Below are 18,413 nucleotides of genomic sequence, written 5' to 3'. Positions count from 1 at the left end.
TCTGACAAGGGTTCGTAGTTTGAGGGAAATTTCCCTTGGTAAATTTATCAAAAAATTAAAATGGGATTTTTTCGATAAAAACATAAAAATCCAGGGAAATTCTCGAGCTGACTCATTTACCAATATAAAAATGCTAAAATTTTTCTTTATTCTTCAGAAATTAAAAAAAAAATACAATAGGAACTGTTTGGGTGTGAGTGTTCAAAGTACCATAATTTGCACCCATCGTTGATTAGGTATATATATTTTTTTAAAAACGTGAAAGAAGTAATGAAGAAAATAGAAGCAAAAACCAAATGAATAAAACAAATATGGAAATGTAATGAAATCAAATCTTTCAGTTTTAAGTCTCACGATTATGCCTGATAGGGTATAGGAGAAGGTGATGATGAGAAATTAATGAAATGGTGGAATGAAGAAAGTAGGAGGAAACGGGAGAACCCTGAGAAAACCCACGAGCACGGTGTTTGTCCACCAAAGTCCACACGGCACGAGCTGCGATCGAACCTGTGACCCCAAGCACCGGACGTGAACGTTCTACCATTGAGCCACCGCAGCCCCACACACAAAAAAGAGAACAAATATGGTTGGTACTTGGTACTTCCTTTAGTATACGGCACCTAATTTAATCTCATCGCATATCTTCAGTCATAGGAATTAGACACACAACAAACTACGGAAAATTTGAGAAGAAAAGATAAAATTTGTGTCGATTGAAAGAAATTTTCTTCAGGAAACCTACGAACACTGACTGTGACTTATTCCCCCATGAGCAATTGTCCGCCGCATATCGTCGGGCCGATCGCTACTATGGCGGTATATAAGCGGATTTCGAGTGGGAACGAGGCGGGACATAAAGTCGGTTGAGTAACTGCAGCCACTGGCGGACCGATGAAGGTTTTTTTGGGCTACTCGCGAATGCGGTACTACGGCGGATGTAGTCTTCGGACCATACGCTGATCGTGGCGGTTTTCCCTGCTTACGGTCATGTGGCGGGAACGGATCGGCTTTGCATTACCCACAATTCTTCACTCTTCGCGTGGTGAACGTCATTTGTTCCGGTTTTCATATGAACAGAAGGAAACTCGGTAACGTCTGCTGGCCTAGTATATAAGAGCAGCAGGTGGCAGAACTGTACTCGTGTAACTATTGTCAAACAGTTCGTTGGCTTACAAAACTATTTTCGTAACCGGTTACAGCAGAACAGGTTACGTTATTTGTTACTTGGCAAATTGTCAAATATACTGCCTAAAGCTTTGCTCATTGCAAACAATCAACTCCAAAATTAAAATTCTTACTGACAATCACGAGATACTTCAGATATTCTTAAAAGGTATTGCCTTCTACAGCCCACCCATGCCCGGATGGGAATGGAATTCTTGAAAAAAAAAATGGTGTTAATTCTTTGTATTTTAACCTTGGATTGGTATACAGGTTTCAGCGCTTAAGTGCCAATACGTTGTTGCCAAAATTGAGAGTAGATGATTAAAGGCGGATTTTCATGCCCGCGTTAGAACGGAAGCATCACATGTAGCGTATTCGCCGTAAATTATTTTCGTTTTCATACATCCGTGCGTGTATTGCGCCAAATTACTACTCCCTAGCTAATGCGCATGCGTAAAATAGAAAGTTTGCGACTTCCGCCATGTTAGTCAGTGAATACAATAGTGTACGCGCGCTACTTCCGTCAGAATTGAACAAATTTCTACTCTGACGCGAGTGTAGCGCGCCATCTCCGATGCGTGATTTCATTGGCTGTTTAGCACAATCGCTCGCAACTCACGGAGGTAAAGGACACATGAAAATCCGCCTTAAAGGCGGCATGAAGAGAAATTTTAGGAGTCAATCCGCCGTGGTTTGCGGTAGATCCGATTACGTCTTGCACATGGGGAAATACGTGGGGGGATTTCAGCGGCTGGGTATCGGTTAAAGGCGGGAGACCAGCGGGATTATGGCGGATACCCCGCCGGCGAGACAAAGGCGTAATTAGTGTAATCGAGCAGGTGGTCCAGCGGCGGCGTCCGCCAGCGGCCTACCATTCGCACGTCGATGTGCCTACGGCGGCCCGCTGGGGGAATGATTATGGGGCCCTTGTAGTGTTTGGCCAGCGTTGCCAATGTGTATGTAATTACACAAAATGTGTGCAATTTTGTTGTGTGTGTGCATTTTGTGTGTAATGCCAATCTGTGTGCATTTTGTGTGTAGTTTGGCACAATTCAAAATTTTGATCATTAATGATTTTTGCAAAGTTCCTTTCATTCAAATATTCATTATTTCCATTTCTTCTGAAAATTTCCTTCTAAAATCTACGAGCTTCAACGCCTGACTCCAGGGCGGAGAAATAAAACACATCTTGCTTTCTTGGTAACTAACTTCTTCTTTTTTTAGAAGCGGGTGTCATGATCATTAGCACCCCAAGCAAAGCCACTTTGTTTAAGTAAAGCAATCTGAATAAATGTTGACCCTCAATGCTGGCTAAAACATGAGACGAAAGGGGTAAGAAGTCTTTTTTTTTTTTTTGTCATTTCAACACTTGTCAAGAAAATACCATTATGCAAACACATGAACGACAGAGTGAATGAGAGGGATGGGAAGTCTTTAATTAAAAGAGAAGAAGGTGAAGATTTTACAATAATAATAATAATAATAATAATAATAATAATAATAATAATAATAATAATAATAATAATAATAATAATAATAATAATTCAAACTTTGAATTTTTGAACAATGGCCAGCCGTATGCTAGATGTGAACATCATCAGAAATAATCCGCCTTATGCAGAGTCGTTTCGACGTATGATTAGCATCATACTAAAATACAGACTACTGCAGGATACTTATGTTAATAGAATTCTTTAGTATGACACTAATCGGGCTTCAAAACGACTGTGCATAAAGAACGATATAGATAGAGTTTATAGATAGGTAGTTATGTATGTTACATTTTGTGTGCGCTGTCTTCTAGTTTGTGTGTAAAATTGTGCAATTTGGACAGATGGTGTGTGTACTTTTGCTTGCCGTGTCTGGCAATACTGGTTTCGGCAGACATTTATATTCTGCGAAGTTTAACTGCTAAAAAGGTCTTAACAGCTGTAAAAATACATAACGACAGAGTTTTTGCAGTTCGTATGTGTGTTATTATAAATATTAATCCTCAATTAGGTTTAACATTTCCTTTCATATGTATTAATGTGACCATGGTGATGTATATGTTAAGTATTACTATAATACATTTCGTCTATAAACGTTACAGGAAGGAAGTTACTTCTGTGCAGTGTTGTAGTTGTTTGGACTTTTGAAAAATTGCTATTAGGTTATAGCACTACGCAACTTATAATACTACTTATATTTCGTATTGGAACTCACTATCATGACTGGCGAAGTAGACGTGAAGTCTGAATTTATATGCGAAGGAGATACGAATGATTTTTATAATGAAGATTTACAAGAGGAAAAGTTTTTTGCACATCCACTGATGATTGACAACAAAGAATTCCTACTCCAATGTATAGAAGACAAAGCATCAATAAATAAAAACTATACCTCCTCAAGTTTGAAAGTAGACATTCATATGGTTAAGACGGAAACTGTATCTGAAGTGGACTCTACAAGTAACGGTAACGTAGCTATGCCAGAATCTGCGATAGTTCATGGGACGTGCATAATGTATTCAACTGATTCAAATCGAAATGAAGTGGATGAAATAAATTCGTCTTACTCGCAAAGGTAATTACTAATTTTTTACAGTTATATGATGTAGGTTAAGAAAGTTACAGATTGGAAGAATTTCGAGTTAAAATTCAGCGTGACTCGTCTTTAAAGTTTAACAAAGAAGAATAAAATAAAACAATAGATCTGTGAGATAGAGTTCATAAAAAAGATCATAAAAATGTCTGTTTTAATTTCGGTTCAAGTTATATTCCAGTTTTTTGATACACTGTATATAGATTTAGAATATCGGACACAAAGGTAATGACCATATCATAACCTTTTTCCGGTAATTGTTTAGTAATGGGGGACCAACACTAACGAAGACAAGAAACAACGTGACCTGTGGGACTCTAAGGCATTCATTGGCTAGAGCTCGCTCGGCAATACTGGCTGAATTATGTTATTAACTTAAGCTAACCGAATGTGAACAGAATATCACATTAATAAGTCTTAACTCCCCCGCCCCAAAGTTTAACAATGGTCGTTTTTCCTTTCAAAATAGTTGTTATCTTTATGACCAACAAGTTGTTTCGAAATTTACGAGTTCTGAGGTTATATCGTGTTATTCGAATTTGTAGAGTGCATTGTAATTTATTTGTGCTTGTTAATTTTTCGCATTCTAGTAGAGTGTAGTTCCTGAATACTTGGTGAACAGATCCTAGTAAAAATTTCTCACTAGAGTCACAATAAGATATATTGCAAAATTGACGTATCTGTGGTTATCGTAGTTTTATTTGCAGAAATGTTGCTGCCTGCTAGGTGCATATATATTTACGTAAAATACATACGTGAGATACGCTATTACTCGAAATCGATGGAAAACTTTAAACTTGCCTTCCATTCTTTTGATTTCAAGTTGTCTAGCAGTGTATAGTTAATGTGATTTCTTTGAAACGTAAACTGTGTATTAGAAAAGAAATAATTTCATGATTGTTTAATATTTAAAGTGAAATAGCTACAAATATGTATAGCGCTTTTCCGGCAGAACAACTCTACACTTCTTGCATCCATTCGTAGTGCTTTACCACGTAGGTTTGCCAACTGGCGGGTTTTTCACCGGCCTGGCTGGAAATATTGCTGTTAATTTGATTAAAACCAGTGACCGGTCCAAACTTCTTACTAGGCCCTTTATAACCAGTTAAAAAAAAAGAAAAAGATCTGTCTGGTTGAAACCAATTTCTAGTTTGAAGTATAGATTAAAGGTAACTTTCATTCTGTAAATCCAAAATTGTAACCTTTCACTGTCTGTCAAGTGAAAAATGACTTCGTAAAAGCAATTTCTTGTAGTTTACTTATATAAGTTTAAAAAATAAATTTTATTTTCCAAATTCAAAATTGTCAGGTAAAGATTAACATACTTTTGTTCATCTGTTTAGATAATTTTAAAGAACTTGCAGTTACTGTTACTGGTACACACAATAAAATAATCAATCCCGATTTCAGTTTCTCATTTATAGCACGATGTATCTATTAAACTTATTAGTAAATCTACTGAGGATACGGTATGCAGAATACAGCCGCGAAGTACTTTTGTTCACGATAGTACATTTTCTTCCCATGGATGGGTCCAAAGAGATATACTTCACACTTAGACCTATATTATAGGGAATTTTGAAGGGGTGCCGGTTTTCTTATCTTTCAGAATTGGCAACCCTATGACCATGTAAACCCCCTAAACTAGTCGCTTGCACTGTCTATTTCGTACTTGCCATAACGGTATTACATGAGAAGGGCTAGAAGAAGGACCCTAGCCAAGACAGCCCCACGACAAAAGTGCTAAACCGGTATTTCTCCAAATCTCGCGATACCATCTCAAAATTCTATTAGGGTATTTCAGTGCGAAGTTAGGACAAGATGATATTTTCAAACCAATTACATTGAAACGGAACTCTGCATAAGAAAAGTAACGACAACGCATTAGACGCGTAGACTCGTAACGACAACGCATAAACTTTTTAAATCCAAAAACCTTTTCGTGAAGAGTGTAAAATTCCTTCACCGCAACGTTCATGATCGTACTTGGACCTCACCGGAAAGAAAAATAAATAATTAAATTGATCACGTTTTAGCAAATAGAACGATACACAGTGTAACTTCGTGTAGGGTCATTTAGAAAGCTGACTGTAACACTGATCACTATTTAGTAGCAGCGATAATAAGAGAGATTGTCGTTGAATAAATCACAGCTACAACATCTAAAAGCTAAGAGATTTGATTTAAAGAAATTAGGAGAGCGGTGAAAGGGGAATATCAGATTGAAATGTCGAATACATTCTCTGTTCTAGAATGTTCGCAATGCACTAGTGCTGAGGATATTTTTATATTGCAATCAGAAAGAACAATAAAATTTCAGCTAAAATATAATTGATTTACTCAGAAATACACACACACACACACACACACACATATATATATATATATATATATATATATATATATATATATTAAAAAAGGTTCAACCAAGAGCGCACTAAACTAGCATTGGAGAGGAAACCGACAAAACTACGTTGGCCACAACATCCAAACTATGAAACTACTCAAAATGCCGTTGTTATCAGGCGGGAGTCTCTCAAAACGTTTAGAACAAAGAAACGCGATTTTCTTAAAACTAAAACGAACGAGTTTCAATATAATAGTGAAACATTCGGAAAATGCATAACAGCATCAGCGAATTCAAGAAAGGCTATCAACCTCGTGCTTATATAATAAAGCAAAGCGACAGAACAATCCTTATTCATACCGAGAGGATTTTAAGTAAATGGAAAGATTTCTTTGACGATTTGCTTAGCAAGTAACCGCTCGATTGTCTTAATTTTCGTGGGGAAAAGGAAATGCATATAGCAAAACCATACATTCGAGAACCGAAACGAAGAAAAATAGAAATCGCTATAAGGGAATTACAAGAGCACAAATGTCCTCATGCAGAAAGAATTCCAGTTGAGTTAATTTTAGCTGGGGGGGGGGGAGAGTGTGGGGCAAGATACACAAATTGTTTCTTAGCAGAAATTTGAAGGAATTGTCATAAGTGCGGGAAAAATAAAATATTCCAATTGACAAAACCGATTGTAATAATTACCGAGCTATCTTCCTTCTGTCATTATCCTCGGAGACATTCCGTTAGCTAAATTGACCATTTATGCATGAAATTATTGGAGGTTGTCAGTGCAGATATAGGAAAAGTCGATGAATTATGATTGTCGACCACATATTTACTATTTGACAAATGCTCGAGAAGAAATGGGATTATTCATTGATTATTCCGGTGCCTGAATTATTCATTGATTTTAGAAAGACATACAATCCGGTTAGAAGGGAAACATTGTACAGAATTCTTTCAGAATTTGGAGGACTAATGTTTAATAGACGTTCAATATTAACATACTAAAACCATACACTCGAAGGAATTCAATGTTGACTGAATGCACGAAGTTCGGGTTACTGTTCAAAATATTTTGTCTTCGAAAATGCTGTCAAGGAATTTGAAGCTTTAAATATATAAAACGATAATCGTGCTTGTTGTGATTTATTTAAACGAAAAGTGGTCGCATTCTCTGAGGGAAGAACTCAGACTGAAAATGTTTAAGAATAAAATATTGAGGTGCCTATTCGGACCCAAGACAAACGGGAATGGAAAATGGCGAAAACTTCATAATGGGTAACCGCATATTTTATACTGTTCACTAAAACACTATTAAGATAATCTAGTCTAGGGACCTGAGATGGACAGGTCATGTGGCCAGCATGAAAGAAAGTAGGAAGGCTTTCAATGTTTTAACTGGAAATCTAACCGAAAAACGACATTTAGGAAGACCGAGGTGCAGATGGAAAGTCAAGATTAGTCTTGCAGAAATAGAAATAAAAATTATAGTTGGCTAAGGATAGAGGTCAATGAAGAGCTCTTGTGAACGCGACATTGAACCTCCGTGTTCCACAGGCCACAGAATTATATATTTATATTGTGATTACACAAGCATACTTCCACAACATACTTTCCTGACATGCATAATTGAAGGTACCATGAACCGTACAATTAAGGAAAGGTAAAAATGGAAGCAGTGGGGGGAAAGTAAAAAAGATAGAGTGTACTATCCCACTATGAAAAATAATAATAATAATAATATACATGTATCAGTACGTTAACAAACAATGATAATTCATACGTGGTCATTATTCAGTATTTCATACAGAAATTTAACAGATTTAATTTTCCCATTAAAAATAGGTGTATTCTGTTATTTCATTTCTTACACTCTCAGGGTTCGTGTAATAGGTGAGTATGCATGTGTTGAACTTTTCGACATAGGTATATACAAGATAGTTTATTTCTGGAGGGATATCTTTGTGCATAGAAAGGATTATGTTGCAACAGTGTTGAACTATTAATTCTATTTGTTAATATATTTCCTAAAGTAGTAAGAGAATGTACAATTCTTTTATCCTTTAATCTACTTAGGTTGAATAGCAAGCGTAAAAGCAACACTGAAAAATATGTTGTTAAACCTGGTTTAAGTGTTTTATAATATAAATATCTTAAAAATTTGTTTTGAGACCTAAATTCATTGGATGTCACTCGTAATGTGAAGACTCCAGCTTACCGATGCATACTCTACCTTGCTTCTAAGAACGTTTGCATATTACTTGATAATTACTGAATGTTGTGAAAAACTTGTGTTTCTAATAACAAAACTCGAGCTCTATTTGTTGAGTTTTTAACAATAACATAACGATTACCAAATGTTAATTTGCAATCAAAAGTTACACCAAGATTTTTAATCGATGTTAGTTACTTCAAGTTCAAGTTGATTCCTCCGCTCTATCCCAGAGAGCATTTCTGTCAGATGCAACGAAACCAACTCTCGTTGCTACTCTGTTAAATTATTGCATGCCTAAGTAACAGGGTTGGCTGGCTTAAACCAGCTGGTTTTTTTTAAAAAAAAAACAACTGGTTTAAACCAAAAAACGAAAATGGTCGTAAAAGTGTAAGTGTTTGTAAAATCTTGATGAACACACATTTGTGGGTTATCACGTTTCACTCCCGTATATTATTCGTATTATATTCAGACCTAAATTCCCCAATCATTACTCAAAAAGATTATACTACAAAAGCAACTTTTTTTATGTAAGTTTATAAATGTTTGTTTTGTGATTTTTTTGTAGTTATTATTGTTATGTAATTGCAATCAAAGAAAAATTCTAAATATTGTTTTGTTTCAATGTTTACTATTGATAAAATACATCGAAATGCCGTACTTTGTGTGTGGGGGGGAGGGTCATACAGACCCCACGAGAGGCATTTAGTGAAATGAGAAGTATCTTCGATATCTATTTATGTATAAATGAGTCTGAGCCAATAATTCGTATCTATGTGATATGCAAATTAAGTCGTTGTATTTCTTTAATTTGGACCAATAAAAGTCGTTGTTAACTAACTTGAATTAAATTAGTTCTTCTGTACTCCGTAGTACTTTGAAACTGTCCATATGTAATTCAGTATAATGGTTTCATTTGTGCAGCTGTTTATCTTTTAGTCCTCAAATGACTCTTGAGAGCTATATTAAGATAAGAAGCATAAAAGATCAGTACAACATATTTTTATCAGGATTCCTTCGTGAGTGAGTCGGCAGACGTATCGCATTTGTGGCCAATTAGTCCTGGTTCCGAGTTCAAATGGAGGACAATTTCTCTCGGAATTCGAGAAACTCGAGAAGCAGTTTTTATTCCGCTTTAAGCTTATGTGATCCCTTCTAGCATAACCCGGCTGTTGCATAATAACATCAAGGCGAAACAAACTTATTTCTGTCCATATATGATATGAATATATAGAGCAAATTTTTTAAACCAAAAAAACCTGGTTTAAACCAAAAAACCGTTTTTCTTTGTTTTTTAAAATAAAAACCATGGTTTTTGCCAACCCTGCTAAGTAATAGCTCAGCATGTCTTACAATGCACAGGCTAGGTAGTTAATTTTATCGGAAAAAACGCTAGGTTCATCAGAATGTGTACTAATTACATAATTAAGTACAAGCTACCGAAGTGTTACGAGGTCGTTTTAAATATTATGAATGTAGCTTTCATATGGTGTAGAAGAATATGGATTTTTAAAAATACTTTTGTTCTAATATATCAAAATCAACCTTGAATTATTAATGATTTGATAGTAGGTTTCTATATTAAAGTTCTAGACGAACTCTATTATTACATTACTTAAAAGCTTGAGAACTACTTACAAACACCCCGAGCATGCCTGAATTGATTTTTTTAAAGAAGCTAACATCATCCAAATAATACTTCAAGGATGGTTTTATGGCTTGTTAAAAGTAAAACGACTTGCAGGTAGAGATTATAGGGAACAACACAGTACTACGATATATTACAATAAAGATAATCAAAATATCCGTTCTTTTAAATAGTTAAAATATTAAATTATTTAGTTTAAAACTTATTTTTTTTTTAACATTTTAATTATACATTAAGTACATAAGACTAAAGTTCTTATTCTAGTGTCTACCGCAAACGTTTTTGATGCACGTAATGGTGAAGGGTGCATTCGGGTATGATGAAAGGTGGGGGTTGCATTCGTTCCTGTTTCAAAGTATTTACGGTTGTTAATGAGTATCCAAAGAGCTACATTTCAAAAATTCTGTGGAATATGGTTAGAACTGTGTTCTTGTAGATGTCTCTTTCTGAACGCTGCTCTTTCTCCTTCCTTCCGAGAACGAAATCTGGCTCTAGTGATATCTCACACGTGTATCTTTACGAGTTCGCTTACTGAGATTTTAGGAAAGAAATTAACGTTTAACAACTTATCATTGTCTTTACTATCTTTGCGGTGTTATTCTATTATTTATTTCGCTTTAACAATTGCAATACTTCGAGAGACTTTATGCAATGAACAAAAAATATTTTGACAATATTTATTCTTTCAAAGTTTTAATACTTCCATCTCTTAGGAATATCATACAAAGGTTTGTTCTGAACTTTTCATTGCGATCTAAATTACGAATAATCCTGCAATTGAAACAACAGTCTTCTTTAGAACTTCAAAATCAAGACTCCACAGCCTTACTAAAATTACTTAAAACAAAAGGACTTTGGAGGTTTACTTGGTTGAAGAATTAAGAACTATTAGGTTGTAGATCAAGAAAGCCAGAAGACTCTAGAAATTCAATTTGCATTGTGCTTTCAAATTAAATCTTAAATTCATAAGGACTTAATAAGCATTATTATTATTATCTGTAAGTGGATTGTGGAAAGAAGAAAAGTTTGCTTATGTTAGCCAAGTCATAACATTAAAATGTGATTTAAAGAAATTTGTCATAGTATATAATAATGATAATCATAATAGTTTTACAAATTTGAAATTGACTACTGTCTAAAAAGATATAAAACATACAGTATTACACTATAATCGAACGGATTCAGGGCTTACATTTTCTGTTTAGGTAACCTGTCACCGTGTATATCTTGCAAGTAAGCATCGGCAAGCGACTGATCCACTCCTTTCGTAGCCTGAAAATTTAGGGTCTCCAGTTCTCGATTCTCTTCAGGTTTTTTTTTTTTCATAGTTTCAGCATGCTTGAACTAGACGGAAATTAAACTATTGCCTTCATATAAGTACTAGTGGCATTCTTTCCCACTTTACGTGGCTCTCTTCAACGTAATAAACTTTCCTGTTCTACATAGAACATTTTAATACTAAGAAATGTGTCGATGTGTCTGCAAAAAGTTAAAATAATTCTCTTTTCTGAAAATTATTGTAATCTGCATATGATTTATTTACCAGTTGAATTCATTAATGAACCGCAGTGGAGTGAGAAGTTAGTGAGGTGAACTGGTATTCCTTAATCAAGTGTTTTGACAATTTACAAAGTTCTAATGAGGTTATTAACGGAAATTAACGATTTTGTTTGTGAACTTGCTCGTTGCTAAGTGCTTAACGTTCGAGCTTCTGGCGTTGAGGACACGGATTTGATTCCGAGCGGAGCTCAAGTAGTCTGTATCTCACTTAAACTTCCAACGTCTTTCATAACGTCACTGCTGAAACGAACGCTAAACTCAAAGTATGTCACATTACATTAACGATTTTTTAATTATTATTACATTTATTATTAATCACAAAAGCAAACTCTCCTTGAGAAAATTGAGATTAGCTAATATCAGACATAATTAGAAAGGATTACTACCAATTTTTAATAAAAGGGATGTACACATTACTTACGCCTAATTACTGAAATTTGCTTATCAAGTTCTGTAATATAACAGAAACTGGAGATTATTATTTATTTATTTATTTATACATGTGTCTTAATATTACCGGCATCTACATTACATTCATTACGTATGAGGCATGACGTCCATCGGAGAGCATACTATCTGGTTAGGAAGGAAATATCTTCCGTGGGAATTTTTACTTAGTACCTTCCCGGCATTTCCCTGGTGTGAATATGGTAAACCCCAAAAACCTCACTCGGGATGACTTGCCTCAAAAATCTTCATACCTTTCTGATTGAATTGCTCCCCAGGATAGAAACTGGACAGATTAAAAGTGTAGCCCATGACGAATTACTTCAAGTAATGAGTTCGGTTTCTGGTGGAGGTTTACTGTATTCTTCTTCACTAATTTACGATATTAATAATAAAACAGAGAATTTTAAAAAAAAGTATTTATGTTAATTTAACTATAAATATTTATTTCGTCATGTGTGCCTTTTTATTTCTTTGGTTTGTGATTTCAAGTGGAAAGTTTACTTAACCTTCCTACTACCGTGGGGTCCTATATGACCCCAAGCTAAGTTTAACAGTGTGTAACTCGCGTAATATATTACATTAAAAAAAGAAAAACATTTGATTTTCATGTTTGCTTTGGAACTTCACTTTGGTACATTGTGATATTTTTTGTGTGTATGTGAGCGCAAGTTTCTCTACTTCCTGCACCGAGTACCATTGGGGTCATATAGGACCCCAGCAATTATTTATAACTTTTGTATTTTTCCGATACATGCCACTGATTATTCGAAGTGAAATTTGACACAAGTCACTCTTCAATTGTTTTCTCGAATGTATGAGAAGCACCAAGGCATCAAAAAATCTATCTTGCGAAGACGTAGAAAAAAAATTGCATGAAGAAATCACTGCTCTGACTTCTCGCCAGAAGATCCTGCTAGTGATAATGTTTCATCTAGTGACGATTGTGACATAGATGAAATTTTGGACTATAATGATATAGATGAATATGATTCAGATTCATAACTAGATTCTGAAAATGAGTGTGCTTGAAAGAAGCAAAAATGATACCTCAAGATCTGCACTTACAAGTATCTTCAAATGGACTTCTACTTTTGTTGCATTTGTATTTTTGTTGATCGTTGTTGTCAATTGATTTTTTTATTTTATGGAAATGGTAAAATACAGTCCGATATACTTTCATATAGTATAAAAAATCTAAAATAATGATTTGCTTTGTTTTCAGTTTTACGTCACTCGATTATTCTGTGGAGACTAAAGGATACGTAGGGGAATCCGAACCAATTTCTTCCTTCAACTGTACTCCAAGAAGGAATAGAACCCGGCCCTGGGTCGAAGGCAAGTGTGCTAGCCTCTAGATTCAACGGGGTCCTGAAAATAATAAGAAATAGCTTCTAGTTGAAATCGTAGCCTTGCAATATCTGCTGTATTTCTTGTTCTGATCTATTAGTTTTCTGAACTTTCATGAGACACATTTCAGAATTGTTCTTTCATTTGATAATATGATTCTCCTTTTAGTTAGTTCCTTTTTGTCATCCTGTTTCAATATTGTAGAAAAAGGAATTGGAAAAGAGTCCACGGTTATTCCACCTAGGCTAAAGGTACGACGATAATGAGAATAAATGAAATGGCTGATAGAAGAAAGTGGGAGAAAACGGGTGAACCCCAAGAAAACCCATGCACACTGTGTTTATTCACCACAAATTACACTTGGCACGAGCTGAGATTGAACCAGGAATCTCAGACACCAGAGATGAAGGTGCTATCAATGAGCCACCGCGGTGCATTATTCAATGTTGTGTTTCTGAATAATCCACTAAAATTGTTTCTAATGAGAACGATCAACTACGGTGATAAACATATTTCTATCCTTGTTCTGATTTTGAGTCTGATTTCTGTTAGTCATCTTATGTTAGTGCAATGTTGATTTTCCCTTTCTTTTATCTTATGAATCCGCATTTTCTTTTCAAGTCGAAGAATGGATAATAAATCTACAATAGTAATCCACTAAAAATTCTCAGGACTCAGTTTCCGTCTCTAAGACTCAGTTTCGCAATATTATCAAGACTGGAAACAGGACTTACACGTCATAGTATCAGGAATGTGGATACGGTTCAATCTCCTTTCGAGCACTTTATGAGACCCAATATTCTTGAAAGTATTTTGAAATGGACAAACAAGGAATGCTCTATTACATATGGATATAAATGGGCGTATGTTGATAAGGGTGAACTTCAGTGTTTCATATTGCTTTTTATACTGGCAGAAGTATAAAAAGCACACAATGAATGATTATACATTTGTGGAATAAAGAAGATGACAGGCCTATTTCCAACAAATCAATGTGGAGAAATAGATTTACACAGATATCTCGATGCTTCCGGTTCAATGACACTCAACAACGAGGCAAAAATCATAGTTCGGACAAATTATTTCCAATTAGAGACGCTTTTGATGCATGTGGAAGTACGTTACAAGACGCATATATAGCGGGTAACATTACTATTGATGAACAATTATTGTCATTTTGAGGACGCTGACCCCTCCGTCATTAGTTTCAGTGCTCTCAACGTTTTCATCATTTGGTTTTCACTCAATCCTGAATGCAACAGCAGAAGTAATTACAGATGGAGAATATTTCTTCTTGAACTAGCTAAGTCTCTAACTATACAAAACCGACTTTGGCGTTCAGGGTTCCTGTGTATATCTCCAGAAGCCAATAAATATCGAAAACGTGGTCGTTGTCATTTCTATGAGCGGTATGTTATGTAGGACATATGCAAAGATGCCAAACATACGTGTATAAGCAACACTCAGCTATTCTTTGTGTAAAATGTGACAACGACTAAAATGACCGGATAATTTTGTACAAGTTCTTTTGTGAGTAGTTTGTTTCTTGGAGATCAAAATTTCCTGAACCAAAAAACTTTACTTCGCAGGTAAACAAAAATTTAGAGAACTGTTTTAGAATCGAATTGTCTGTCTAAAATAGGCAATTAGACTGGAAAGTTCAGCTATACTACTAATCATCATCCAAATTATTAAGTTTCTCTATGTGCATTATTTATATAATTGCACTATGTTATCAATTTATAAACACATTAAGCATATTACGTGACCAGAAAAGCTAAGTTAATAACAATGTATAAACAAACACGATAGAATGTAAAATTGGGCACCATTAAATGTTTTTTAAACAAAGAAGGCGGTGTTTCTTCAAAAAATGAAATGGGGTCACCAGTGACCCCACCGGTATTCAGTGTAATGAAAAAATTCCGGTAGTAGCAGGGTTAAAAGACTGACCACTATGTAAAGAAATTTTCAGAGCAGCCAGTAGATGGAGAAAGCCATCTCGAAAAGTTAGTAAGGTCGAATGTCGTAGTCATGCGTTATCATAATGTCCAATAATACCAAGAAAAGGTGTCACTTAATCTTTTCTCTGCAAAATTTACCGAATAAAAATTGGGTCCACATCTTCCAGAATTAAATTACTTTAAAAAATTTTAAGAGTAATACGCTTACAGGATTTTCATGACATTTCCAGGAAATTTATCAGTGAATAAGACATTTGTTTTTTCGTACAATTGAAAGAATCTAGTCTACACAAATCTCCCTACAGAATCGATATTTGTTAATGAGTTTCAACAAGGATCGGAACCCAGGCTGTTCAAAAAGTTACAATTTGTTGTTTCTTTCGGACGAAATCTAATAAAACCGTTATATGATAAACAGAGAATGTATGTTAGGCTGGATACTTTTTTGTTGTTGTTGCTAAAGATAAATAGATTATCCGGGTTTCACTTTTGAAGTCCACTTTGGGGATTTAAGGTTTCATTTCATATTACAAAGAATAGGACGAAAGTTGTTAGTGGAATAAAGTAAAAAAAAAAAAAAACATAGGACACAGAATGGAAGTGTCGTTATACATGTTAGACGTGAGAGGAAAATGTAAAAAAAAACTAAAAAAAAAAATAAAATAAAGAAAGAAACGCGTTTCCGGCGACTGTCCTAATATCTGCCATATTGGTTTCAGTTTCAATTTTTAAAATACGAAAGTTCACATCAGACAATGCATCAAGCACTTAAATACGATCAGAAATTCATATCTGTAATTTTTTATGTCTAATCTCTGGTAGTTCTCAAAAGTTTAAACTAAGAACACATACCACTTCCTTCTACAACGTGTGTTCCATATGTTGCCCATGATGTTATACTTTCAATGTCAATCTCCTCGCACTCGACAACTCTTGATAATACAACATGGTGGATAGGGGCCATGGCTTCACGGATTCGGTTCTTAAGGTGCTCTAAACCCTTTGCCTTGACTGAGTAACCCATTACATTTATGTGACCCATAGATAAAATCTAAAAGTATCACAGGCTATTGTGGGAGCCCTCACCAGTACATTCCCCAGAAAATTGCTGGTGCAGGTAAGGCCAAAAATGATTTTTATAATGAAGCAAATCCGAACTGTTGGAAAAATGTGGGAAAACTACCTACCATCCTCTGATATCAGTAATAGAAGAACATGCTCCTGCAGTCACTGGAGATAGCCGTAAGCTATTAGATTTAGATTCCCTTCAATAAAGAAGAATCCCACAATTCTTGTATCTCGATTCCACATCATAGTATTATCTTCTGTGAACCTACCATTCTGCTAGAATCAATCCAAGTTCGATCACCATTAGACCATTATCAATAGCTCTGATTTATTTCTCTGTTCAATTAATATTGGTTTCATTTGACAAACGTATCTGTGTGCGAAAGCCAGTGTTTCTTAAACGCGTCGATTGGCTTACTCTCCAAATTCTACCCGATGATGATTGTTTCCCGGCGGAAGCCCATGTGGTTCGGATCCCACATTAATCAGTCGGTCCACGTTCATATTGCCTCGCTGTCGAACGGGACGTTAAAATCAACTCAACTCTAACCGATGATGAGAATCGTCTTCAATAAGATTCTTCATTATTTGCTACTCATACAGGTGACACTTGCTTATTTTTAAAATTCTTTTAAGCGCATGATTCAGGACTCTTCTCATGGGCATATTGCGAGTAGTTTTTTGAGTGCTTTTCTTAAAGGACAACAGCACTGTTATTACTGTTACTTTCAGCGTAGTTCTTTTAGGTCTAGTCGTCCAACCCAGTCTTCAACAGCTGTTGTACCCCTGAATTTTGATAGAAGGGTATCAACTGTGTTAAATGAGATAGTATTTCTTATAGGATAGCATGGTTGAATATAAATATCAACATGACCTATTAAATTGTACAGCAGCTAAAAAAAAAAAAAAAAAAAAAAAAAAAAAAAAAAAAAAAAAGAGTGAATACAACGGAATAACGTTCATAAAACGAAAGTTTAAATGGGACCTGCTATATCAACAACGATTAAGGCCTATGTAAATTCAGCATTTTAACCAACCAGTAATTAACGCTCGCATAATTAACCAAAATGGTATTTATGCACGTATATAGATGCTCCGAAAACTGATTCTTATCACACTTCATTATACAATTCAAACAATTTACTGTCTATTTTGCACGTTTCACATATATTGAAATAGATCAGTAACAGTGTTACGGGTCCAACTACGAAAACAACTGACGAATGTTATAAATCCACACTCTAAATATATTTATAAATTGCTTCAAACTCCACTCCTATTTCACTTTTATACATATATATGTTATTATGCAATGAATGGAAAATATGTCGCTTATAGAACTAAATGTACCACTTTGGCAAATTCCCAAGTTCTAGTTCTTGGGTTCATTCGTTCCCTATATCCAAACCAGCTAGGACTAAATTTTATCGTCTGGTTGCTCTCTGATTGAGGATAAAACACTGTTACTCGCATTTTCCTCGAAAGTAGGAAAACATTCTCTACCATGACAATATAACACACTATGTATCTTCAAACATCCCTGTGCTTCTGTGTTCTAGTGAATTTATGTAAAAGAGATTTAGTGTATTGTCATGAGTGGTATTGTGATTTTTGTGCTTCATATTTTGCACACCACTGATCATTTCCTATGTAAATCTGTAATACATAAATAATCATCTGACTTATTTTTACACTCCCCAAGGGGTGTAAACTTACAAGCAGTCTACACTCTACCAGCTGTCACATGATTCCAAATAGAAATGACATCGTCTGCAACAGCGTCAGTGCTGAGATTCAGCGAGGGACCTCGAGGATCCGTTAAATACTAGGAGTAACGAACACCTCAGCATCTGTGTGCTCTGGAATTGACGATATATAACTTTTCATACCGTCCGCTGCATTACGCCGTAAAATCTTCTTGCCTAACAAAAACCTGCTCTGATCGGCTACTTCGGGTTGTGCAGTATTCCCACAAAATTGCTGAACTGCGTCGGTTTACGAAGTATTCTTATCAAATTAGCTGCTCTGGTATGCTATACTTGGCCGTAGAGTACTCCCACCTTTTTGGCTACG

At 35.2% G+C, this 18,413-nt stretch overlaps 1 protein-coding gene across 2 annotated transcripts in view; it reads left to right on the top strand.

Moving 5' to 3' along the window:
* Positions 1-3,035: 3,035 nt before the first annotated feature.
* LOC145675809 (uncharacterized) overlaps positions 3,036-18,413 on the top strand; it is a 36,936-nt gene continuing 21,558 nt past the window's right edge. The window contains exons 1-2 of one of the 2 annotated variants that reach the window (XM_081746520.1): positions 3,036-3,729; positions 13,184-13,296. In XM_081746520.1, coding sequence (XP_081602646.1) covers positions 3,374-3,729; positions 13,184-13,296 — 469 coding nt within the window. In that variant the 5' untranslated portion in view covers positions 3,036-3,373. The remainder of the gene's footprint in view (positions 3,730-13,183; positions 13,297-18,413) is intronic. The other variant, XM_081746521.1, reaches the window with a different exon arrangement.

This window comes from Thermobia domestica, chromosome 18 (genome assembly GCF_964235325.1).
Source record: "Thermobia domestica chromosome 18, izTheDome1.hap1.1, whole genome shotgun sequence".
Classification (NCBI taxonomy): Eukaryota; Metazoa; Arthropoda; class Insecta; order Zygentoma; family Lepismatidae; genus Thermobia; species Thermobia domestica.
This window is presented reverse-complemented; position numbering and strand designations above follow the sequence as displayed.